Below are 26,028 nucleotides of genomic sequence, written 5' to 3'. Positions count from 1 at the left end.
TCATGCTCTCAGAGTGTTTGGCATGGCAATGGGTATGACAATGTAAGACATGCTGCTGCTATACAATATAGCGTACATGAATAACCCGTAGCAGATCTATACAGGTGGAGCTGGGGAAGGTGGAGGGTTTCTGAAGCATGCTGCACTGCTGCAAATGCTAACTCATGTATTTAAAGATTGAGCATGCAGCTCATTGGTAACTAGTACAGCAGGAACCAACCATCTGTGTCCTATAGATAATGTGATTATGAGCAAGTTGAGTTAAAAGACCTATTAGCCTGCCCATTATAGTTTCATGCCAGAACTTTGTATTTACTTGTTTAGGGAGTAACGCAACATTGTAATGCATTACTTTTAAAAGTAACTTTCCCCAACACTGACTGCGAACCAACTGGTTCAAACTATTCAGATTTCCAAAAGCTTTGTTTCTCCCATTACTATGACTAAAAATCACAAACATTTTGAAACCTCCAAACTTATGAAAACTGTTTCAAGTTCATTGAGCAGACTCTTGGTTTCCACTTTATGTTCTCCCTGCTGTGAATGTGTAAACTGATTGACAGGCAGAAAGCACCCCAAAAGCCTTCTGATTGGCTAAACGAAGAATCTAACCACGACCTACACTGCTTTATTTGTGGACACTTGCAGACACTACTGTCACAAAGATCGGTGTGATGCCTTTTTTCCCCCTTGGGGTAGGGTCTTTTTCTGCATAAGCTGTCATTACATAAAACAACATTTTAGCAAGTTTAGGATACAATATCATTCATTTGTTTATTCGCTGTGTGTAATTTAAATAAAAGTAGTTTACAACAATGCATTGCTTTAAAAGGATAGTTCACCTAAAAATGTAATTTCTGTCATCATTTACTCACCCTCATGTAATTTGAAACACGTAAGACTTTTGTTCATTTTTAAACACAAGATATTTTGTAAACCCTACCGCTCAAAATAATTAACTGGAGTAGGGCAAACTCAAATTCAACTAGTTCAATCAAATAACTTTTATGAGTATTTAGAATTTTTTTTTTCTTTTGTGTTCATAAAATTGACATGTTCATATGGATTAGTTTTACGATCTCATTATGAACATTTTGAAGCATCAAACTGGTAGTTGCATAGACTGTCAATGGAGGTACAAAAATGTCTCAGATTTGATCAAAAATATCTTCATTTGTTGTTTTGGGTGAACTAACCCTTTAAATTGGCATAAAACTGAATAAAAGCCTTAGCACATACTTTGATCACCCTTCTCATCTCACTAGAGATACAGAAAAATATAATAGGATCATAACATGCGTTCAAAGTTGTTAGAATTATAGTTGTCTTGCGCCATTTTTGATTTTCTTTTTTGATGAAGCCTACTAAATGTGATATATTGTAGGGTGCAAAACTACCAGCAAACACAAGGAGAGTCCCCAGAGCCAGTCCAATTGCCCGGAGTTTTCGTTTTCTATTGATGAGAGGACGCTTTAACAAAATACAAACGAAATTGATGTAACAAAAGCAGCAGGTAAAAAGGGGTAGAAAGAAAAACACCACCGCTAAACCCAGCAGCACTGGGAGCAGTTGCCTGAGCTGTTCCTCTGTGAAGTTACTGTAACATCTCTGAGGTTCTGTCACCAGAGGGTGCTGATTAGTGGTGTTGTTGATTTCATCAATATCTACTTGTGCTGCCTTGTAAACAAATAACGAAGTTACTCCAACAATCACCCAGATGCCTACACATATAGGTACTGTGTAAATGATTCTCTTCAGACTTTTATACTTGACTGGAAATGCTATACACACATAGCGCTCAGCGCTTATTGCTGTCAAGAACAGGCTGCTGGAATAGACAGGAGGAAAGAATACAAACATATGGAAGTTGCACAAGAAATGGGGCATGTTCCAAACCATGTTATCTGCAGCCTCTTTCATCTTGATGGGCAGGAAGGTGAGAAAGATGAGGTCAGAAATAGCGAGGTTCAGCATCAATATGTCAATAGGGATGGGTTTTCTCAGAATCTTGTAAATGCATGAGTACAATGCTAGTGCACTATTAGGAAACCCAATCAGGAATGTGATGATATAAATAGCAAGAAACAGTTCTGTAGGTGAATCTTCTGACATTGCTGTCGACTTGTGGTAATGTTCTTTACTTCAGAAAACAGCCTGCAGGTTCTTCAGAAGACACCACCTGTAATATACAGTATACATACAATTTATCATGTTTTTTTCATTATTATTATTATTATTAATGTTTAATTTGGGACTTACCAAGAGCTATATCTCTGTTATCAGTCTTGATCAAATCAATGGGCTCCTTTGATACAGTTCCATGACATTCAAGCCACCTAGACAGCAAACTGTATATGATTTGCATTCATCATACTGTATATTGTAAACATGTTTAGAATTGAGCCACTGTTTTCTTTCTTTCTTTTTTCACTGAAGCACGAAAACAAGCCTCTTCTGGAAGCCCAAAGGTGCTGCATAACACACAAGAATGAACCTCAGTGGTTCTTACACACGTCAAGCTTGAGCTTCCATTAACCACAACTGATGTGTGAATAAAAGCCTAAATTCAGTCTGTTCATCATTTAAAGTAATCGTGTCACTTCAAAAAATTTGGGATAAACTGCTCAATTCATATGGATTGGATTAACAATCTCTTCATGAACTTTTTGAAGCATCAAAGCTTCAATTACGGCTGTCTATGGAGGGACAGAAAGCTCTCTGATTTCATCAAAAAGATTGTCATTTGTGTTTCAAAGATGAACAAAACTCTTACAGGTGTGGAACAACATGAGGGTGAGTAATTAATGACAGAATTTTCATTTTGGGGTGAACTAACCCTTTAACAAATACAACATTTGACTTCCATAATGTATTAGTAAATGTTGAAATTAACATTAAGTAAGACTAATAAATGTTGATTAATGAAACCTAATTGTAAAGTGTAACCAGTTATTTAATATTAATTCAATCTATCTGCTTTTCTTTCTGAAAAAATGCTGTACTTGATAATACAAATCAATTGAATGTGCAAACAAAAATATAAATCAAACTAGATCAATGAAAATGTTCTTTTGGATCTTTGTATGATCAGGTTTAGGTATAAAGTTTTTGGTTTCTGACACAAGTAAGGAGTGTATAAAACCGCAAACAATAAGTAGCATCCTTCAGATTCACCTTTAATTTATAATTAAATATAATACTCTGATGCATATATAAAAATGACAACTAATGGCAACTAAATTCAAATTTGACTCTTATCACTGCTCTGTTTTTATAGACTTTCAACACAATAAATAATTAAACGGGCTTATTCCAGTCCAACATATCTTCAAGAACATCTGAATAGATTATACTCACCAAGACTCTTCAGGTTATGGCTTAGGCTTCCTTCTCATTTTAAATACTAACTTTAAACATGAATGTTTCTTACGTCTCACATTTTCCTGGGATGTATCTAATTGCAAACCGCAAACTGTCATGTGGGTTTTTGTCCACAGTTATTGTGTAATGTAAAAATAGATGACCATTGTTTTGTTTTGTTTTTTTTCTGATCCAGATCTGAGGCCTGCAAAACCAGTAAAATGCAGAGGCAACACACACACACACACACACACACACACACACACACACACACACACACACACACACAAACACACACACACACACACACACACACACACACACACACACACACACACACACATAAATTATAATATTACATGCGGCAACATAGTTAAATTTCATGCTTAAAATTCATAATATCCAAAAACTGCATGGAAAATGAAGTAATCTCAGAGAATGTAGGAGCAATTTAATTTATATTTACAGTGCCCATTTAAAAACATATTTATTACACATTCACAGTAATAATTATAGTAGAAATAACAATAATTACAGAATAAGTGTTTCACAGAATAGTTACAAAGTACATGGTTCATTAATATTTAAAACTGTCTATAGATCTTCTCATATGTTTAAAGGATCTAATAGATATTACTATTTTACAATATTTACTAACTATATTTATTTACTATAGTTTATATTTTTGGTTAAAATCACTAAAAATGTAATTATATAATACAGAGGCAACTATTAGTGAATGATGGAAGCTGTGCAAAAACAGCTGGTGTCAAAAAAAAAAAAAAATGCTAAATTTTAAAAGAATGTGCTCTTTCTCATCCAATATCTTTAATGACCACCAAAACACGATCTTACAGCTCATATCCTTCCTCTAAATATGTCTGTTTGGGTGACGCACACTTATAGGTTAAAAAAATTCCATGTTCTCACTTGTTCCATGAGTGTATGGCGGTACCTTTATCAGGTCACTTTTATGGACGAGTCTGCTTTGTTTGCTCTTGCTTTGTCATCTTTAGATTCTCAGTGGCTTATGATTGACACAACATGTGTAGTTGTTTGAGGGTTCCTGGAAGCCCTACTGCAGTAATGCTGATGCCACAACTTGCATGATGCGTCCCTTCGCTTACGGCAAAGTCTGTCCACCAAATCCCTCGGCGTCCACGGCGAAAGCATCAACATAACCACGGGCTCTAGAAACACATTGCAGGAGCTCGAAAGCATGGCTTCACTTCTCCACCCCACATTAGTGTACAAGACAAAGCCCACCACGTGGGAAACATTGTAGGGTCCATAACAGACCACAAACACTACTAATGTGGAGAGTGCAATGGCCAAAACCCTTCTTTTCCCACCAGAGGGCAAAGAAGAATGTCTGACAAGAACAAGGCAGCGCAGCGTACAGAATGCTGACAAAACAAGCGGCAGGAGGAAGAGCAGCAGCGCCATCTCTAGGCGTAACGGCACCAGCACTTCCAACTGCTCCTGGGTGAAGTTTTCATAGCATGCGGAGACATTATGCTCTGATAAAGACACAAAATGTCCCCCTCCTTCAGCAAGATAAGCAAAACCCAAGTGTAACAGCACTAAAGCCCACAAGATGGCGCTCACCAGGCACGAAGTACGGGCCCTGCGGTAGAGCTTGTAAGTTATGGGGAAGGCAATACTCAGGTAACGGCCCACGACGACTGCTGTGAGGATCAGACTGCTACCGTAGACCGAGAAGAACAAAAAGAAGCTGTAAACGGGACAAACCTCAGCTGGAAGCGCCCAACCCTGGAGCACCGTCTCGGCTACTTTGACTGGCATCCACAACACTAGAGCGAGATTTGCCACACATAGGTTAAGAGCGTAGACTACATTGGGAGTGGCACCGTGTTTTCGAGCCTTACGGATGTACACGAAAAGAACGAGAAGGTTGCTGGGAAGTCCGAGCAAGAAGGTGAAGATGTAGACAAACACCGAGACATAGCTGGACACAGTCAGCTCCATTTCAGATCAATTTCTAGATTTGTTTCTCAGTTAACACAAACCAGATACTCCTTTTTACAGGCTGTCCATTGGCCTCCAGTATTCCATTTGGAAGAATAGCTGTAAAATGCTGAACAACGTCCAATCTGCGTGAGAAAAAAATAGATGAAGACAATGAAGAAGTTCGTATTTGCAAGAAAGTTTGTATTTATTTGGAAGGCACAAAGTAGGGCGGGGAGAAAAAGGGGGCGTGGGAGGGGTGTTAGATGGGTGGTTAGTGCATCTAAGAGCTTGAATTGGTCTGATATGAGGCAAGGGGATGGGTACTTAATGTAGCAAGATGGCATTTATATGGTCTCTTGTTACCTTAGTTGCCCTTGGAGCACACGCCAGATCAGGCCCCTTTAGTGAAATGATTCAGAATAATTGGGCTTTGCAGGAAGCCTAGCCCATCCAACCGTGAACTGGACGGTTAAACCATTAAAGCTGTAAACTCACTAGGACACTGTTTGGGGATGTCATTCAGCATTGGCTATTGCATACAATGAATTAGCTTGACGATTTTATAGTGTCATGCAAACAGCCTTTGGATCTGTTTACTAAGCTTGATCTCACTGGCTGTATATCATGATATCATGCATCTTTATATATATAAAAAGTTACTTTGGATTTAAAAAGGCAAATACTAAAGAGTCTATGACTGGATAATTATTGCAGTGATATGTTGTTTCTAGCATGTTATAAGTTTCGCAACATTTCTTCTAACCCTAATTGATGGAGTGTGTAGCTTTTTATTTCTTAAACAACCATGTATTAAGATGTATTGTGGCCATATTCCAGGATGACAATGTCAAAAATTCATCATGCTCAAACTGTGAAAGAATGGTTGGGAGGGAGCATGAAGAATAACCTCTGGGTCCAGACCTGAACCTCATTGAAAGTCTTTGGGATGTGCTGGAGGAGACTTTACAGAGTGCTCGACTCTTGCATTGTCAATACAAGATCTTGACCAAAAACTGATGCACCTCTTGATGGAAATAAATGTTATGATGTTATTTCCATCAAGAAGTGCGTTAATTCCATCAATTAGGGTTAGAAGGTCTGTTGCCAAACATATAACATGCTAACATCTTGTTCCGTATTCACAACAATTCAGTCTTTTCAGTGTAAAAGTCTTCGCTACTGACTGACACACTCATAAAGACTGTCTTTGCTGCCATCTAATGGCATAATAATGTAAGAACGTCAGCCGTGACAATACAGCACTAGCCTCGAGTACCTTATTGCTTTTATAAAACGGTTACCACACAATACAAATATTAAAGCCAAAACTATGTATCAATGAAACTTTCATGAAATAAACTTTTAATAAAAGCCTTCCTTCCGCCGGAAAAAAATAGTACCTGACCGTGAACAGCAACAGAAGTTACATTATTACGCCATTAGATGGCAGCAAAGATTGTCTTTATGAGTCAGTCAGTAACAAAGACTTTTACATTGAAAAGACTGTATTGTTGTGAACACGGAACAAGACATAACTGACAAATGCTTTGACTAGCGCTGTCAGTCATGGGAAAACCCCTTAATTTTTAAAAGGACAAGATAATACATCGGACATTTAAACAGGTTTTTTATTATGAACATAGGATTGACCTGTAGGAAAATGCTAAATCTGAATGCAAGTAATAAACTCGCTCACTCAATCTCTTTCTCACAATACTCTTCTCCATAATACAGTAAGCTTCAATTCAGTTTGTTAAAGAGAAGTATATAAATAAATAAACTACTTTAAATAAATACAGAATAAAAGTTTATTATTCAACAATTAAAAACAGTGAATTTAGTACATTTTAAAGATTTTTATTCTCAAAAAATTATAACTCAAACCACGCACTCCTAACCACACAATTCACTGAGCATGAAAATTGAAGAAAACGGAAAGCTTCAGCAACAATTTACAAACTCATTTTAGGTTTACAAGAATAGCAATGAACAGCAAAAACACAATACATAGCAACACCAAAGGTAGCACCTTAGTCTTTATATACTTGCATTTAAATATGAACTGATTCACATGCTTTAACAAAATGTGACCAACCATGATTTGAGCGCTGTAATATTTGCCATCCATTTAAACTCATAAGGAAATACCTTCCTCCTTGTTATTTCGCATAGATGCAAATAGTCCCATTTAGAGGCATTAGGCATTACCCAACAGAATTGATAAACCCTCACCAATGGATGTGCATAGATTGTGTCACTCATTCTTTTATCTTGTTTATTACTGAGAGTCAAAGTCCAGTCTAAAGAGAGCCTTTCATATGACATTAACTTCTCTTCCCACACATAAAATAAAAATCTTTTGATAGATGGATTGTTGTTGGAGAAGAATGATCCACATGCAGTTTGCCAGTCACGAAAATAAAACTTATACACAAGTAAAACCTTTATGTATTTATATTTGAGATGTTTGCTCCACTCTTGATCATAAAATCAAATTAATGTCTGAAATGCTAAACCATTACCACATCAAAAACACATGAAATATTGTCTTGAGACTGGTAAAGACATAAGAAGAAGAGGAAATTAGTACAATACTTGGAAAAAAAACAAAATGTATGCAATTTAAAAAAGTCATATCAATTTTATTTAATACATTTTTAAATCATCATTAGGTTATCAAATAATTGCTTACCATTTATTTACCTTATTTAGTTGTCCCTGACTAGTTTCCACCCTCTCTCTTACCAATTAAACTAGCCATTTTTCAGCTCTAGCTGTAGTACAACTGTTAGATTGTGGTGCTGGTAACTCAAAGGGTTCTGGGTTTGATTCCCAGAAATGCATGTACTGAAAAAATTATCCTTTGAACACACTGTAATCCACTTTGGATAAAACTCTCTGCCAAACATGTAAATGTAATCATATCTACCCTACTTCCTCTTTATTAACTCACCGTGACTGGCAGACCAAGTTGATAAATACCAAATTTGATTATCTTGATTATCTGGTTCTTTGATTATCTTGATTATCTGGAGTGTTTAATAAGGGCTGGAGCTAAAGTCTGCTGGACAGTGGCCCTCCAGGAACTGAGTTTGACACTCCGGATTTATACTGCAGCTATGTTCACACTGTCAGTCCAAATCCAATTATTTGTGTATCTGATTGGAATCAGATCTAAATTATTGACTGTCCACACTATGTATAGTGAATGTTTAAGAATGTTTCCATATATAAGTATGTTTCCTATAATAACGTCTGACATGTTTACATTTACGTGGCATGAGAAAGTGACATAAACCATGCCAAATCCAGACAGTCAGACTGAAACAGGTTCCCAGAAATGCGATTTGAATAGGATTTCAAGCTAGGGCTTGCATCGAATAATCAACTATAGAGGGCGCGACAGAATAAGAAATCTTTGAAGTCCACATTTACGCTCTGTATCCAACAGTAAATGACATACTATAAATATTGTATAATAAATACATACTTCAAGAGCGCTCCACAAGATATGTTTGATTATACAATCTGGATGCTCAATACTGATCGGGTGATCAATGCACAATATTCTGTGTGTTTCGACCACAGGGACCAGGGTTTAAATGAAGTTTTGGATAAAGATTCTCCCCTCTAAAAGTCTCTGCTCACGGGGTAGTACTTTTTCAAAGTTCAGGAACTTTTGGGGGTGGGACTTGGGCGCTAAACATGCAGATTGGTTGACTCCATGAAGCATTTTATTTCAACCACCATTTTTAAAAGTCTGTTGCGATGTGTGCAGAAAGAGTTGTTTGCCTTTCAAATCAGCATTGGAGTTTAAGATACAACCGATAGACTGACGGCGAGGTTCAGGCTTTATTAAGCTTATATGCGGAGGAAGTAATCCGGGATATCTGGAAAGTAGAACTGGAAGGTCGCACGCAAGTCCTACGTCAACGGACAAATCTTTACGGTACTTTAGACCGCTATGAAAACACAGACAGCAACAGGTCTGGGGGGAAAAAAAGTTCCTGGGACAAATTGTTCTGGGTAATTTCGATTAAAACAAGGCACTAGTAACTAAAACCATTACTCTCTTACTAATGCATTCATTTAAATGTAATCTTTACAGTATTACTATAGCTGTATCTGATTTGGAACAAGCAGAAATCTGTGAGAAATATAACAACCCAAAGACAAAAGCACTGATAAAAATATGCTGTTATGAAGGAGCAATAGCCTTGTGGGCAGCGCTGTCATGTGCCATAGCTGTGCACAAGGTAACCCGCGTTCAAGTCTCAGGCTTATTTGTTCATTGATGACTGTGGCGACCAGGGCGGGAGAGAGCCGTGAGGGAACGGCGCGAGGCTGGTGGCGCGAGAGTTAATGAGCTTCACCTGGGAGGCGCACCAGCCTTGAGTCTCTCACGGGGGAGCTCCGGGAGCATAAAAGGAGGAGCGACAACAGTGAAGGACAAGAGAGGACCAGGCCTGGACTTTACGTTATGTTTTATTATGTTATTACGTCTGCCGGCATTACTTTCGTTTTGTTCTTTGTTTATTTTGGAATTAAAGTTACGCTGAATGTTCGCCGGTTCCCGCCTCCTTCTTCCCGTACATACGAACTGTGTTACATTGGTGCCGAAACCTGGGAGGAAGGAGGGACATGCTGTTGGAGAGCCCTCGCTGCTGAGGGGGATCGCGGTGCTGCGGAGTTCGGGCAGCGCGGGAGTGAAGACCGTGAGAGGCTGCCCAAGGCGGTGGTACTGGAGCCTTGTGAAAGGTGGGACGGAGACCCGGATGCCGTGCTCCTGGGGTGGCTGCCGTCCAGGAGGGAGCGGAGGAGTCACCACCGTCCGCCGTGGGCCGGAGCCTGCTGCAGTCTGCCATGAAGGGGAGGAGCAGGGGATGGGGGACTCGCTGCCGGCTGCCCTCAGCCGGAGGAGCCATCGCGGGTCACCAGGAGGCGGTCGAGGATCGGGCCGTCCACCGAGCATCCAGTGCCATTGCATGGCACCGTGAGGAAAAGCCTCTCGGCAGGCTGAGGACAGAGCGGCAGTGTGTCTGGGAACCGGACCCAGAATTGTTTTTCTCTTTCTTTTTCCTTTCTCCCCTTTCTCATCATGTCACTCCCCTTGCTTCCGTCTCCTTTCTCTCGTCTCGTCTGTCCTTACCCCCAGGTGCTGCGGCCGCCGAGACAGGCCCCGGGGGGGAGTAGAGCACAGTCTCGGGCGTACCCCCAGGCCTGCGAGGGGCGATGGGGGTATGTGGCGACCAGGGCGGGCGAGAGCCGTGAGGGAACTTGAGTCTTGAGCCTTGAGTCTCTCACAGAGGAGCTCCGGGAGCATAAAAGGAGGAGCAACAACAGTGAAGGATGAGAGAGGACCAGGCCTGGATATTATTGTTTTATTATGTTTGTTTCGTTTCTTTCTTTCATTTTGTTCTTTGTTTATTTTGGTATTAAAGTTTTGTTGAATGTTCCCGCCTCCTTCTTCCCGTATATACGAACTGTGTTACAATGACGTCATCAGCAACTAGTCAACGTTGACTCGACTTTCATCACATAAATGTTGACTTTAAAAAATCTTCGTTCAAGTCGTTCAACTCTTATTTCAAACCACATAAGAATGTAGCTCAAAACAGATTCTTAAAAAGCGCATTTTTTCCGTTCACACTTGCTAAATACAGTACAATCAGATTCCAGTTGGATATGCACAGAAATTGGATTTGGACTGAGGTCTGAACAAGGCTTAAGATTAAATTTGCAGTCACATTTGCGAAATTTCAGCAAAATTTTGCAGGCGTCCACTGTCAAAAGCGTAGAGATGTATAAAGCACAGCTCACACAGACGTCACTTTCAAACTACACAGCTTTCTGTTCACAAACACTGTGAATTTGCATCACCATCATGAGAAAAATCTGCATGGGGAACTTTTCCATGAAAAACACACAAATTCCTATTGAAATAACTAGATTTGGCCTGTGAAATTTCACATATAAATTTCGTAAATGTGACTGCACCTTAAGTATGAGGTAAGAATCAGGACGTCGACTCAAGCGAGGTCCAGCTTGTGTCTGCCGCTAGAGTTGGTGAGAGGCACCACAGCTGAACGCAGGCCCTCAGTCTGGACCCCCAGAGTCAGGCGCAGGCGGGTCTGGCTGCTGCGCTGCTCCAATGACAGGGCATCCTGCTTACGGGACAGATCCTCTATCATTTGAGCTTCATGCTGCTTCAGAGACTGCAGAGAGTGCCTGGTCATAGACAGGACACAGTATCAAAGGTGTTCACATGTCAGATTCATTTTGAATTAGCATTATTTATATAAATGAAAGGAGGAATTGAGATAAAACTGAACTTACTGAGCCTGTGCCAGCTTCTGTTTCAGTGCTAAAATGGTGGCTTCCAGTTGTTTGGCTTCATCCACCAAACCAAACTGTACCTGGGTGTAATGGGTTATGACATAACCAAAACACAGCAGATTAAGATGGATTGTGTTTGTTTTTCAGTGGGTGATAGTAATTAACTAGAACAAAGGTCATACATCTTTTTTATTGCAGAAGACATGAGGTGCGGTCAGATTTATCGCTGTTCTGCAAAAATCCAGCCATTTCAATCCACCATTTCAAATTAGTGTCACCCGAGTTATTTTAAATGTAAAAAAACAGACTGTTATGCTTCTTGATATTGCAAACTGCTATTTCTTATCATATTAATTTATTATCATATTCATAAATATAGTAATTTCAATAGGATTACACACGATCAGGTATTTTGTGTAAGGGCGAAAGGTTTTGCGACATGTTTTAAGTTGGTCACATGGATTTACTCCACTGATCAACAGAAAGTTAGCTGTTAGTTGTACTTCATAAATCACCACACTATTGAAAATAGACCTTTTTTGCCTGCAAAATTTTGCTGACATTTCATTGTGACGGCACCTTTACTATTCAGTTTACCTCATCTCTGCACAGGTCCATGCCGGGCCTCTTTATCCTGTTCTCTAGACGGGTGTGGACCAGCTTTAGAGGAGCCATCTTGGCATGCAGGTCCTCCTCCAGGCCACCAATATCCTTCTCCAGCTCAGCAATCTCATCCTGAGTCTGAGAGACAGTTGGACAAATTGGAAGAAAGAAAAATGCCCTATTCATTCTATTCATCGATTACCACATGACACATGGAATACTTGATTCTTATTGGTCAATCGCAGCTTTCTGCGATCAGATGTTTTTGAATAATTACCTCTATAGTCCCTAACAACCAATTTCCTACAATTTGCTCACGTCTCCCATATCACTCCACGGACTGTCTTCTCACATGGCTAATAAAATAGAATGCACTCAAATCAATGTCCATGTATTGATTTTTTTTGGTGGGAAGTCATAAAAGGATATTTTGCAGTCAGCTGGTCATTATCACAAAATAAACTCCTTCAGGTTGATACAAAACCTTAACGCCTCACTTGATCACCCTGTGGGGTTTATTTGGGAATAATGACCATCTAACCAATATTTCATTGCTGAACGTCAACATTTCAACTGAGTGTAAAGCACTTTCTTTAACTACTTATTATTTTGTATGACAGTTCATGTGAAGTTAGTATGCTGTGGCCAAGATGCTCTACATATGCAAAACCACCAGAAAAATATAAAAAAGAGGGGGATAGTAAGGATGAAGACTCACAGTTTTCAGCTGCCAGTGCATTTCATGATGGGCTTGTTCTTGGTGGTGAGTTCGCTTACGGAGCGCAAACTCCACAGCCATTCGTTGGGCTTCCAGCTCATTCTGCACCTAAGAGAGAAGAGGCATGTAGTGAATGGCTTTCATACTAAATACTGTTACATTGTTCAACTACATGTCATTTTGATCATCTTAAAAGTTTCTTGAATATTTTAAATTGAGCTTTCACACACACACACACACATATATATATATATATATATATATATATATATATATATATATATATATATACACTGAACGATTAAATCTGTAGACCAGTTGCACCTGTGCTCTTGTGATGCTGTTATTCTCTCTTATCTGCACAGAGGCCTGCATCTCTTCTTTGGCTCGGGTAATATTGTATCGGCTGAACTGCTCCCACTGCTGGGGAGTTGTGGAACTGCAAACAAAGTGGACAAAACACACTATTATATTATATTATATTATATTATATTATATTATATTATATTATATTATATTATATTATATTATATTATATTATATTATATTATATTATATTATATTATATTATATTATATTATATTATATTATATTATATTATATTAGTACATTACTTTAATATTTCAAAAAGTTCAAAAAGAAACCAATTATATTTTTTTATAATATTATGTATGATATTTATCATTTTCTAGTACATTTACTTTAATGTTTTAAATAGTTTTCTTTTTTTTTTTCAAATCATCAAACTACAAAAAACTAAAAATTACTAATATTTAGAGAATGTATATTAATCATGTTATTTATTTGTTTGTATTGTATTTATTAAGTGTTTAAATATGTTGAAGTATAAAAACAATACAGGCATTTTTTACTTAATGATATCATAAATTAAATATGTCATTACCATAGAGAACTGACATTTAATTATTTAAAAATGGAGATTTAAAGTCACCATGAAAACAAAATTGACCTTTTTTTTATGGAAAATTGCAATATTATAAATGATGTATATGTGCACATAATTTTCTTAAAGGTGCCGTAGAACGCGTTTTCAAAGGATATAATAAAAGTCTAAGGTGTCTCCTGAATGTGTCTGTGAAGTTTCAACTGAAAATACCCCATAGATATTTTTTTTATTCATTTTTTTAACTGCCTATTTTGGGGCATCATTAAATATGCGCTGATTCAGGCTGCGGCCCCTTTAAATTCTCGCACTCCCTGCCCCCGAGCTCATGACTGCCTTTAACAGCATAAACAAAGTTCACACAGCTAATATAACCATCAAAATTGATCTTTACAAAGTGTTCGTCATGCAGCATGTCTAATCGCATAAGTATGGTGTTTATTTGGTTGTTTACATTTGATTCTGAATGAGTTTGATAGCGCTCCGTGGCTAACGGCTAATGCTACACTGTTTTAGAGATTTATAAAGAATGAAGTTGTGTTTATGAATTATACAGACTGCAAGTGTTTAAAAATGAAAATAGCGACGGCTCTTGTCTCTGTGAATACAGTAATAAACGATGGTAACTTTAACCCCATTTAACAGTACATTAGCAAAATGCTAACGAAACATTTAGAAAGACAATTTACAAATATCACTAAAAATATCATGTTATCATGGATCACGACTATACTATTATCGCTCCATCTGCCATTTTTTGCTATTGTCCTTGCTTGCTTACCTAGTCTGATGATTCAGCTGTGCACATCCAGACGTTTATACTGCCTGCCCTTGTCTAATGCCTTGAACATGAGCTGGCATATGCAAATATTGGGGGCGTACATATTAATGATCATACATATGAATGTTACGTAGCAGTCGGTGTTATGTTGAGATTCGCCTGTTCTTCAGAGGTCTTTTAAACAAATCAAATTTACATAAGAAGGAGGAAACAATGGTGTTTGACATGTTAACTAACATAGTTAACCAATGAACCTTGTTGTAAAGTGTTACCGAAAATACTATCACAGCTTCCTTTTTCTGCTGACTTTAAACTACATACAGATTTAGGGGCCCTTCTTGGCCTATAATGTAGTCTCTAGACATTATTTTTATTATACCAAGCACATTTAGTCATATGCTCACCCAGGGGGCACTCTTGTGGGGTTGGGCTTCAGGGAGATGTCAGGTGACCGTATAGTGAGAGACAAGCATGACATGTCCACATCAAGGGCCTCGATTTTATCCTGAAGGTCAATGGTCAGCTGTTGCCGTGCTTCCTGTAGACGACTGAGAAGATCTGCTGAGATTAGAAACCAGAAACCACCTAATCTTCATCATATCAACAGGCAAGTAAGATATGATGTATAATAATTTATTTTACTTTCACTGTCATACAAAAACATACAAAGCAGATTCACTGTAAAACCTAACAGTGAAAATCGCTAAATGAAATGTTAATTTTACATACATTTTTTAAAACGTTAATTCAACTTAACAAATATTTGTGATGTGAACTCAAAAACTAATTATATTAAAGGAACACTCCACTTTTTTTGAAAATAGGCTCATTTTCCAACTCCCCTAGAGTTAAACAGTTGAGTTTTACCGTTTTCGAATCCATTCAGCCGATCTCCGGGTCTGGCGGTACCGGTACTTTTAGCATAGCTTAGCATAGTTCATTGAATCTGATTAGACCGTTAGCATCGCGCTTAAAAATGACCAAAGAGTTTTGATATTTTTCCTATTTAAAACTTGACTCTTCTTTAGTTAAATCGTGTACGGAAAATGAAAAATTGCGATTTTCTAGGCTGATATGGCTAGGAACTATACTCTCATTCCGGCGTAATAATCAAGGAACTTTGCTGCCGTATCATGGCTGCAGCAGTGCAATGATATTACGCAGCGTCTCTCACAAACGTCTCCATGGTTGCAAGGCACGTTCCCTGTGCAAGCAGGGGCTCACAGGCGCTGCGTAATATCATTGCACTGCTGCAGCCATGGAACGGCAGCAAAGTTCCTTGATTATTACGCCTGAATGAGAGTATAGTTCCTAGCCATATCAGCCTAGAAAATCACAACTTTTCATTTTCCGTCGGTCTTAGTACACGATTTAACTACAGAAGAGTCAAGTTTTAAATAGGAAAAATATCAAAACTCTTTGGTCATTTTTAAGCGCGATGCTAACGGTCTAATCAGATTCAATGAACTATGCTAAGCTATGCTAAAAGTGGTACCGCCAGAACCACAGATCGGCTGAATGGATTCTAAAATGGTAAAACTCAACTGTTTAACTCTAGGGGAGTTGGAAAATGAGCCTATTTTCAAAAAAAGTGGAGTGTTTCTTTAAGCAGAACTCAATCTAAATAATATGCTATTTTAACACTTATGATTTAAGTTACAAAAATTAATTTAATCAGTAGCTTACATCTATGGCTGACCACAACATATTCAAACTAAATTCCATGGTTTCTAATTTTTTTTTTTTTTTTAATAATGTTTTCTGCAAAATTACATTTGTATAGGGCTCTAGGTTATGTTTTTATTAACTAAAAGCTAATCAAATAAATACATAAACAATAACAAATACATGAATCTATTTCATATAAGACTACAAGCATTAAGCCTTTTTAACGTAATTTTACTCATAGCAAACTATTATCCGGGTGTGTTTCATATGAGTCAAGAAAAACCATGCACATTTTCCCTCTTGTCAGTCACGTCTGCCCATCCATCCACCATTGCTATTGAGTGCTTCAAACCAATTAACGTCTATGTGATTTAATGTAGTACTATACTTACCACAGCTGTTCAAAGGCCTGATCGATGCACTGCTGAAGGCTGCGTTGTGCTCCATCAATCACCTCTACTTCCTTCTTAAGTTTAGCTTCTACAGGGTCACTGACCAGCTCCTTGCCACGACGGCCTTCCCTCAGGGTCAAGCACTCCGCAGTGACTTCAAGAGGTAGAACAGTGGCAGCAAGTGCTCGTTCTGTCTCCTCCTTGGACTAAAAATGTTTTATGGGTTCATAAATATACTTTAGATGTTTTTGACTTTCTTTGACTTACATTGCATTATATGTATATTTTTTACAATACATTTCTTCACTGTACACTAATTCTGAATAAAAAAAAAATATTGGAGTACATTTTTGTAAGAAAAGACTATTTAAAGGGATAGTTCACCCAAAAATTAAAATTATCCCATGATTTATATTTACCATCCTATCTTCGGTAACACTTTACTTGAAGGGGTGTGCATAAGACTGACATGACACCTTCATAATCATGACATGACACACGTCATGAATATGAAGGAGGTTTTATGAATGTTTATGACAACTGTCCTTAAGTGTCATTCACTCAATTATGTCATTTTTAATGCAAAGATGACATTGTTTGAGATGTCAGAGTTATGATAACTTGACATAAACCAATACATCATAACCTGTCAGTGTCTTTGTCATGACAACTTGACATTATTTAGCTTTATGGGTTAACATTGCATTAAACTGTCATGTGGTTGGTTTTGACATTGGCTGTCATGAGGCCATTATAATAGTGTCATAAATATGTATCTTGAGCTCAAGTACAGTGGTACAAATTTAACTTGTCATTGAAATGTCATTAAGTGACAATACTCTGACAAATAATTTTATAACAGCGTCATGACTATTTTTCATTTCTTGTTTTTTTTTTTTTTTTAAGTTTCCTCCAACAGAAGGTCAGATAATAGACAATTTCAAATTTCGTAAAAAAGATGACACTGTTATAAAATAATGGTAACACTTTATTTTAGGGTCTTTTAACTAGTTGCTTATTACTATTAGCATTCATATGGCTAAAATATTGGCTATTTATTAGTACTTATAAAGCACATATCAATGCCTTATTCTGCATGATCTTATTCTACATTCTTAATCCTACCCAATACCTAAACCTAACAATTAACTATAATAAGCAGTAAATTAAGAGTTTATTGAAGGAAAAGTCATAGTTAATGGTTTATATATGTGTTCCCTATACTTAAGTGTTACCAAAATAATGTAATGTAATGTTAACCCATAAAGCTAAGTAGTTTTTTAAGTTTGATAATTAATCTGCTATGTCATGTTTATGACAGGTTATGATATTTTGCTAATGTCAAGTTGTCATGACAAAGACACTGACAGGTTATGATGTGTTGGTTTATGTCAAGTTGTCGTAACAAAGACATCTCAAACAATGTCATCTTTGCATTAAAAATTACATAATTGAGCGAATGACACTTAATGACAGTTGTCATAAACGTGCATAAAACCTCCTTCGTATTCATGACACGTGTCATGTCAAGATTATGAAGGTGTCATGTCAGTCTTATGCACCCCCCTTCAAGTAAAGTGTTACCCTATCTTCTTTCAGATGGATCGGACAATCTGAGATATTTTTAAAAATATCCTGGCTTTTGCAGCCCAAAATAAATGCATCCATCCATCATAAATATATTCTGAAAAGCAATGGGTTTTTGTAAGAAAAATATCCATATTTAAAACTTTATGAAGTAAAATAACTAGCTTCCGCCAGACGACCGTACGCATACTGCGCAAGTCAACTTGCGCCAAATGAATAACCCCCTGACGCGACATATGATGCAGGACAACTCTTGCTCCTCTTCACATATATCGAAATCCTCCGACATTTCTATTTAAAATTTAATATTTTAGACTTCTAATTCATGACCGGTGTTTTGTTTTGCTCCATCCTCTGTGTTTCCACGTTCGTCATTGCGTCATGCGTTGGGTCAGGGGTTACTCTTTTGTCGCAAGTCGATGTGTATGGGCATTTGCTCGAAGCTAGTAATTTTGAAAGTTTATAAAGTTCTAAATATGGATATTTTTCTTACAAAAACCCATTGCTTTATTGCCTTTATTAACCCCCTGGAGCCGTATGGATTATTTTTTTATGATGGATGGATGCATTTTGGGGGTTTGGGTGGCTTCAAAACACGCGCCCGGTTCACTACCATTATAGAGCTTGGAAGAGCCAAAATATTTTTAAATATATTTCCAATTGTATTCGTCTGAAAGAAGATAGTCATATACACCTAGAATGGCTTAAGGGTGATTAAATCATTGGATAATTTCCATTTTTGGGTGAACTATGCCTTTAAGTGTTTCATGTTTAATTCAGTGTTACTTGATGTTTCTTTACAGCAATTTCTGAATTACAATTGTTTCTACATGTAAACCAATTTTTTTTTCAGTGTTGTAAAGACATTCAGGTATGTCAGGTACTTAAAATAACTTTTAAGGAACCATGACATTAATCACCAGAGTTAGTGCATCCATTTCTGCATCCACTTCCTGTGCACAGGCTTTCAGATTCTCTTTCCAGCGTGTGATGTCATTGATTCTGTCACTCAGTCGCCGGCTGCTGTCATACTCATCCCAGTTTGTCTGATGGGATGAGAAAAACAGCAAAGGATGTGTTGGTTATGCTTTATTCTGTGTCCTTGTTACAGTGTAGTTACACATTTAAATACTGAGTGATATTAATTAACTACATGTACTAACTGCATTGTAAGGGTTAGGATGTGGTTTAGTAGTTGCTTGTAATTATGCATAATTTTATAAAACTATTTACTGTTACATGTGTGACACTGTAAAACAAAGTGTTACTTATTTGTTCAGAGGTAATGTTTTTATCTGTCAAACAACTTTCCAGCCTGATTTTAAATGCATTACCTTATTGGCCGTCTCATTACGCAGAGCTCTTCCTGCCTGCCGTATCTCATGTGAAATATTGCGCTTGTGCTCAGCAGCATCTGAGATCTGTTTATTGTCAGTTGCCCAGTCAGACACACTGTAATGCAAGCTTGGCTTCGAGCTCAGGGTGGCCATGTTTTCTGGTATCTGGTCCCATAGAAACAAGAAGACAAACACAAAAGAAGTAGTTCTGGTAAACAGGCAAATGGTTAACCATCTGAATCTAAAGGCTTCTGTTTTACCATTATTTATGCGTCAAATATGTTGACATTTTCTAATTGTTCATTTACATTATTGATGTAAATTAAATGTATATTATTATAGGGAGTTGTGGCCTAATGGTTAGAGTCGGACTAACCAGGCAAGGAGTACACCATACCTGGAATTTTTTTTAATTATTGGACAGATTGTCGGAAGTTGGAAATTCTTCTCAAATTTAGCCTGGTGATGTCTAAACTTCTCTGTTTCATACTTTAGAAAGCATTTTGGTTTTATATTAACAGCTTCAGATGTATATCAGCATCAGAGGTTTCCGCACTCTTTGTGCTTTTTAAAAATTATATAAATATTTTTTTTAAATGTGTATAAAGCGTAACTTTTGTGAAACTTTTTCAATTAAACTCTATTTAATACTTCACAACCACTGTTGTTTTTACACATTGCACAAAAGCTATTATGCCACAAAAGACTTAAATCAATATAACATAGTACACATCAGTTCATGAAAGCCCTGAAAATGACAGCAGTGCAGCTTCTGTTAGCTGGTGAAAAAATAATGTTCTTTTATAAATACATATATAATAGATTTTCTGTAATTATTGTGTCTTTGCACACCACTAAAAGCTCAGCTTATTACACACAGCATCAATTTAGAGAACATTAAAGCCATTCTGTGTTAAATAGAGCAGGGTAATGGATTTTGCCTCTGTGGCTGTTCATAAAAAACAAAATGATTTTAGATATCACCAGAGTGAATTTGAGGATATTAAAAAATAAGTAATAAAAATAATGCAAATTAACAATTAAAGGGATAGTTTACCCAAAAATTTTGTCATCGCGCACCCTCAAGTTGTTCCAAACCTGTATGAGTTTCTTTCTTCTGTTGAACACAAAAGAAGATATTTTGAAGAATGTTGACGGTTGACAGTTGGCCATTGGCTTCCATATTAGGAAAAACAAATACTATGGAAGTCAGAGGTTACTGCCAACTGTCTGGTTACATTCTCAAAATATCTTCTTTTATGTTCAGAAGACAGAAACTCATTTGGAACAATATGAGGGTGAGTAAATGATGACATTTTAATTTGTAGGCGAACTGTCCCCTTAATACACAGTTTTATTCATGTAACGTTATTTAATTCATAATTATCAGGGCTTTTTAAGAGCGCAACAAAAAAAGTTGGATTAGGAGGGAATTCATCTCATAAAATATAAACTGACTTATTCATATACATCTACCGTTAAAAAAAATGTTAATGTAGTCCTACATGTTATTTGTAAGCCGCCGAAAAACTTTTATCTGACTTACCGAGACGGATGAAACTTTCAGATGTTTTGTTTGTCTGTTGTTGAGTCCAGCAGTAAAGACGGTAAGCGGGTCTCCTGGCAACGGGGCGACGCAACCACAGCTTATTAAATAATTTATATAGCATAGCAACGCTCAACAATTACCCACTCACCGTTTCATCTTCTTACCGTAACATCGTCTATCTATGACCACTCGTCTCATCTATTGCACTTTATAAGTGCTTTTGAATCGCATATAGACCTGAATATCACTTGCCATTCACCATCAACAACCACCCACATCTTTTCACATTTTTTTTAGTAGTTAAGACGTGTAAAGTGTAAAAATAATAATTAATTAGACAATGATTTTTGTCAAAATTTTGAAGGGAAAATCTTCTTTTCAACCAAACCAAAAAAACATGAAGCACGAGAAACTGGCTCGAGACTGTTTTATTTCATACAAATAGTTCAGCTATATATATATATATATATATATATATATTTTTTTTTTTTTTTTTTTTTTTTTTTTTTCGATTTGAGGTTGATTACTTCATAATTATTTTCATATTTCAGATTTTTTTATCCTCAAAAAATATTATATCTGTATACATAGGTTTATATAATCATGATATATTGGTCAAAGTAGTTCATGAATGTTTCAGTGTTTGATTAATGGAATGATTGATTGCTTCTGGAATTAACTGGTTTACTCTCTGTCTGCCCTAATTTTTTTCTTCCCACAATCATAAACCAGAAACCATTTCATCAGTGAATATGAATTATGAGTACATGTATTTATGGCACAGATTTATCATAGTTGCAGTTCAGATAGAGTTTCTATAAGTAGTCCATCTCTGCTGTCTCAAGATGTTTTGTGATGTAGTCCAGTATAAACTTTTCATTTGCTGCTTGTTTCAAGTAAAAGTGTGATCCAGGAAGCATCTGCACAGTGAAGTCACCACTCGTCATGTCCTTCCAAGCTGTAAATCAAAAGAGACACAATGCAAGACTTGTATAATGATGATAAATTCATGGCATTATTGTTATTATTCTACTGAACAAATAATTAATTTGGTCCAAGTTGACGGCTTTATAAAACCAACGCCATGTTGTTGTAACATTGTTTTAGTTTGTAAAAAGTTAACCATATGTCTGTCAGACTCACCTTGTAAGTCATGGGGTGCATCTTCTTTTCCGTCAAAGCATGATACTGGACATGATAGGAAAGGTGTTGATGGACTGCTGCACCTGTCGGATATAGTAAAGATATAAGTTGTCTCATGCCACTTACAGTGGTGCTCAGAATTATTGGCACCCTTGGTAAATATGATCAAAGATGACTGTAAAAATAAATCTGCATTGTTTATCCTTTTGATCTTTAATTCATAAAATTAGTAAAAAATCTAACCTTTCATTGAAGGAAAAGAATTGAAAGTGGGGGGGGGGAAATCACATTATGAAATAAATGTTTTTCTCCAAAACATGTTGGCCATAATTATTGGCACCCCTAGAATTTTTTAAGAGTAAAATATCTCTGAAGTATATTCCCAGTCATGTTTACTTTTTTTTTTTAGCACACCAGGGTGATCATAAACATGAAATTGTCCAGCCATGACTTCCTGTTCCACAGGAGTATAAACATGAGGAAACACAAAGGCCAAATTCCCTTAATCATTCATCACAATGAGTAAAGCCAAAGAATGTAGTTTTGATGTGCAGCAAAAGATTGTTGAGCTTCACAATATAGAAAGTAGCTGTAAGAAAATAGCTAAAGCATTGAAAATCCCCATTTCCACTATCAGGGCAATAATTAAGAAGTTTCAATTAACTAAAGATGTTACAAATCTGCCTGGAAGAGGACGTGTGTCTAAATCGTCCTAATACACGGTGAGGAGGAGAGTTTGAGTGGACAAAGACTCTCCAAGGATCACAGTTGGAGAACTGCAGAGATTAGCTGAGTCTTGAGTCTCAGAAAGCAATAAAAAAAATATCAAACAGCACCTACATCCCCACAAGTTGTTCAGGAGAGCTTCAAGAAAAATCCTCTGCTCTCATCCAGAAACAATCTCCAGTATATTCAGTTGTCAGGCATGATTGGAACTTCAAATGGGACCGGCTTCTATGGTCAGATGAAACTAAAAAAGAGCTTTTTGGCAGCAAACCCACCAGATGGGTTTGGTAAACCATGGACAAAAATTACCACATGTCCACGGTTAAATATACTGCTGGATCTTTAATGTTGTGGGCCTATTTTTCTGCTGGAAGTCAGATATATGGTATCATGGATTCAACCAAATATCAACAGATAAAAAATCAAAACCTGACCGCTTCTGCTAGAAATCCTATAATGAGCCATGGTTGGATCTTCCATCAGGACAATGATCCAAAACAAACATCAAAACCAACACAAAAATGTGTCACTGAGCACAAAATTAAGCTTCTACCATGGTCTTCCCAGTCCCCTGACCTGAACCCTAAAGAAAATGAGTGAAGTGAACTGAAGAGAAGAGAAGAAGCACCAACATGGAGCTGGGAATCTGAAGGTTCTGGAGAGATTCTGCATGAAGGAATGGTCTCTGATCTCTTGTCAGGTGTTCTCCAAACTCATCAGGCATTATAGAAGATGAATCAGAACTGTTTTCTTGGCAAAAGGAGGTTGCAATAACTATTGAATAAAAAGGTGCCATTAATTGTGGCCAACGTGTTTTGGATATAAACATTTATTTCATAATGTGACTTTCCCCCCACTTTCAATTCTTTTTCTTCAATGAAAGGTTAGATTTTTGCTAAGTATATTAATTAAAGATCAAAAGGATAAACAATGCAGATTTATTTTTACAGTCATCTTTGATCATATTTACCAAGGGTGCCAATCATTTTGAGCACCACTGTATGTTTGTTTTCAAAAACCCACCTATAGTTGTCCGCTACATAGAGGTCTGCTCTCAGTGCAGGCAAGAAGAGTTTGGCGAGCTCATCGTTGGCCAGTATCTCTGGTGGTGTGCCCCCAATAGATGTAACCCAGAAAAGGAACTCTTGATCTGACAAATGACTTCTTTTTGGTGCCTGCAGTCTTGTCTCAGACTTACAGAAAAGTTCATTATTTTATTTCTTGATATTCATTTAAATATGTAAGTATACTCTTTTTTTAATTAATAAAGAAATAAAAAGATTACACATTTGCAACAAAAAACAAAACATCAAATGGATAAACCACTCAATGTTGTGTATCTGTTTTATGAAATCTGTTCATTTTGGGTTTTTGAAGAGACTGTGTATTTCAGATGATATATGGGGTGATCATGCTTCATGTTTGTTTTCATGTGGCAAATGGTTCTGTTGGTTTTCTCATAATTTTCAGTTCCTTTCACAGTCAACAGATATGGCAATACAGAGCAGATCACACTTACATATGGTGCAGAGGCTCCAGAGAGAAATATGTGGATCGGCTCAAGGCTGTAGACTTTCTTTACATGCTCGGCAAAGGCGAAGCATGTCATAGCTCCAAAACTACAGAAAAAAAGGTATATTTGCATTAATATGCAGTCACTGTCTATCATGTCCTGGCCCTACACATCAGGATCAGGATATTATATACCTTTTTAAAACCTGTCACCATTTCCTGTATACTTTAGCAACAGTCTCACATACCTATGTCCAAAGAGTGCAAATGGCTTTTCTTTGAGTTGTGGAAGTATCACACCTATGACCTCATCAATGATTTCCTGCATATTTTGGCAAAATGGTTCTTTGGCTCTCCCTTCTCTTCCTGGCAGTCGAACTGAGTATACTGAAAATATACAAACAATTAAATTAAATTAGGATAAAAAAAAATTATAAAGTTGACTGGAAGGAAAAAGTGTGGTAGGAAAAGGTGTACAAGTGAAAGGAATGACCGCAGGCTTGAGAAGACTGTCAGGCGAATGAGCTTCAAAAGTAGTGGACTGAAGCTGGAGTCAGTGCATCAAGAGCCACCACACACAGACGTCTTCAGGAAATGGGCTACAACTGTCACATTCCACGTACCAAGCCACTTCTGAACCAAAGACAACGTCAGAAGCGTCTTACCCGGGCTAAGGAGAAAAAGTACTGGACTGTTGCCCAGTGGTCCAAAGTCCTCTTTTCAGATGAAAGTAAATTATATAAGTAAATAATCAAGGTCCCAGAGTCTGGAGGAAGAGTGGAGAGGCACAGAAAGCATTTTGCTTGAAGTCCAGTGTGAAGTTTCCACAGTCAGTGATGATTTGGGCTGCCATGTCATCTGCTGGTGTTGGTCCACTGTGTTTTCTGAAGTCCACAGTCAACGCAGCCAACTAGCAGGAAATTTTAGAGCACATCATGCTTCCTTCTGCTGACAAGCTTTATGGAGATGCTGATTTCATTTTCCAGCAGGATTTGGCACCTGCCCACACTGTCAAAGGTACCAAAAGCTGGTTCAGTGACCATGGTGTTACTGTGCTTGACCTGAACCCCATAGAGAATCTATGGGGTATTGTCAAGAGGAAGATGAGAGATACCAGACCCAGCTGGTGATCGACTCCATGCCATGCTGCATTGCTGCAGTAATTCAGGCAAAAGGAGCCCCAACTAAGTATTGAGTGCTGTACATGCTCATACTTTTCATGTTCATACTTTTTAGTTGGCCAAGATTTCTAAAAATCCTTTCTTTGTATTGGTCTTAAGTAATATTCAAATTTTCTGAGATACTGAATTTGGGATTTTCCTTAGTTGTCAGTTATAATCATCAAAATTAAAAGAAATAAACATTTGAAATATATCAGTATGTGTGTAATGAATGAATATAACATACAAGTTTCACTTTTTGAATGGAATTAAGTGAAATA

General features: G+C 37.2%; 4 protein-coding genes across 8 annotated transcripts in view; all 4 read right to left on the bottom strand.

The window, feature by feature from the left end:
• Nucleotides 1–1,191: 1,191 nt before the first annotated feature.
• LOC137002139 (free fatty acid receptor 3-like) lies at nt 1,192–2,112 on the bottom strand. Its single transcript, XM_067361646.1, has one exon. It carries the CDS (start codon nt 2,110–2,112, stop codon nt 1,192–1,194), a length of 921 nt encoding a protein of 306 aa, XP_067217747.1.
• A 2,188-nt stretch (nt 2,113–4,300) lies between these two features.
• Nucleotides 4,301–5,349, bottom strand: si:dkey-211g8.9 (free fatty acid receptor 3). The gene has a single exon (XM_067410900.1). The coding sequence runs from the start codon at nt 5,347–5,349 to the stop codon at nt 4,381–4,383; it is 969 nt and encodes a 322-aa protein (XP_067267001.1). The 3' UTR covers nt 4,301–4,380.
• A 5,992-nt stretch (nt 5,350–11,341) lies between these two features.
• Nucleotides 11,342–20,318, bottom strand: tekt2 (tektin 2 (testicular)). Its single transcript, XM_067411772.1, has 9 exons — nt 19,655–20,318; nt 19,241–19,366; nt 16,734–16,939; nt 15,078–15,221; nt 13,313–13,427; nt 12,989–13,096; nt 12,265–12,408; nt 11,668–11,747; nt 11,342–11,559 (listed from the first exon to the last, which is right to left on the bottom strand). The coding sequence occupies exons 1-9, from the start codon at nt 19,808–19,810 to the stop codon at nt 11,361–11,363; spliced, it is 1,278 nt and encodes a 425-aa protein (XP_067267873.1). The 5' UTR covers nt 19,811–20,318; the 3' UTR covers nt 11,342–11,360.
• A 1,367-nt stretch (nt 20,319–21,685) lies between these two features.
• olah (oleoyl-ACP hydrolase) overlaps nt 21,686–26,028 on the bottom strand; it is a 7,494-nt gene continuing 3,151 nt past the window's right edge. For all 5 annotated transcript variants that reach the window (XM_067361761.1, XM_067361757.1, XM_067361759.1 and 2 more), the window contains exons 3-7: nt 24,836–24,974; nt 24,595–24,694; nt 24,099–24,268; nt 22,350–22,432; nt 21,686–22,164 (exon numbers count right to left, since the gene is read on the bottom strand). In XM_067361761.1, coding sequence (XP_067217862.1) covers nt 22,022–22,164; nt 22,350–22,432; nt 24,099–24,268; nt 24,595–24,694; nt 24,836–24,974 — 635 coding nt within the window. In that variant the 3' untranslated portion in view covers nt 21,686–22,021. The remainder of the gene's footprint in view (nt 22,165–22,349; nt 22,433–24,098; nt 24,269–24,594; nt 24,695–24,835; nt 24,975–26,028) is intronic.

This window comes from Chanodichthys erythropterus, chromosome 15 (genome assembly GCF_024489055.1).
Source record: "Chanodichthys erythropterus isolate Z2021 chromosome 15, ASM2448905v1, whole genome shotgun sequence".
Lineage (NCBI taxonomy): Eukaryota > Metazoa > Chordata > Actinopteri > Cypriniformes > Xenocyprididae > Chanodichthys > Chanodichthys erythropterus.
This window is presented reverse-complemented; position numbering and strand designations above follow the sequence as displayed.

What these genes read in the sequence shown, in the direction of transcription:
- si:dkey-211g8.9 (XM_067410900.1), bottom strand. Translation starts at nt 5,349, where the DNA reads ATGGAGCTGACTGTGTCCAGCTATGTCTCGGTGTTTGTCTACATCTTC.
- tekt2 (XM_067411772.1), bottom strand. Translation starts at nt 19,810, where the DNA reads ATGGCCACCCTGAGCTCGAAGCCAAGCTTGCATTACAGTGTGTCTGAC. An exon ending in CCCACAAGAGTGCCCCCTGG is followed by an intron (nt 13,428 to 15,077) that starts GTGAGCATATGA and finishes CTTTGTTTGCAG; the next exon opens with TTCCACAACTCCCCAGCAGT. An exon ending in TGCACTGGCAGCTGAAAACT is followed by an intron (nt 12,409 to 12,988) that starts GTGAGTCTTCAT and finishes ACTGTCTCTCAG; the next exon opens with ACTCAGGATGAGATTGCTGA.
- LOC137002139 (XM_067361646.1), bottom strand. Translation starts at nt 2,112, where the DNA reads ATGTCAGAAGATTCACCTACAGAACTGTTTCTTGCTATTTATATCATC.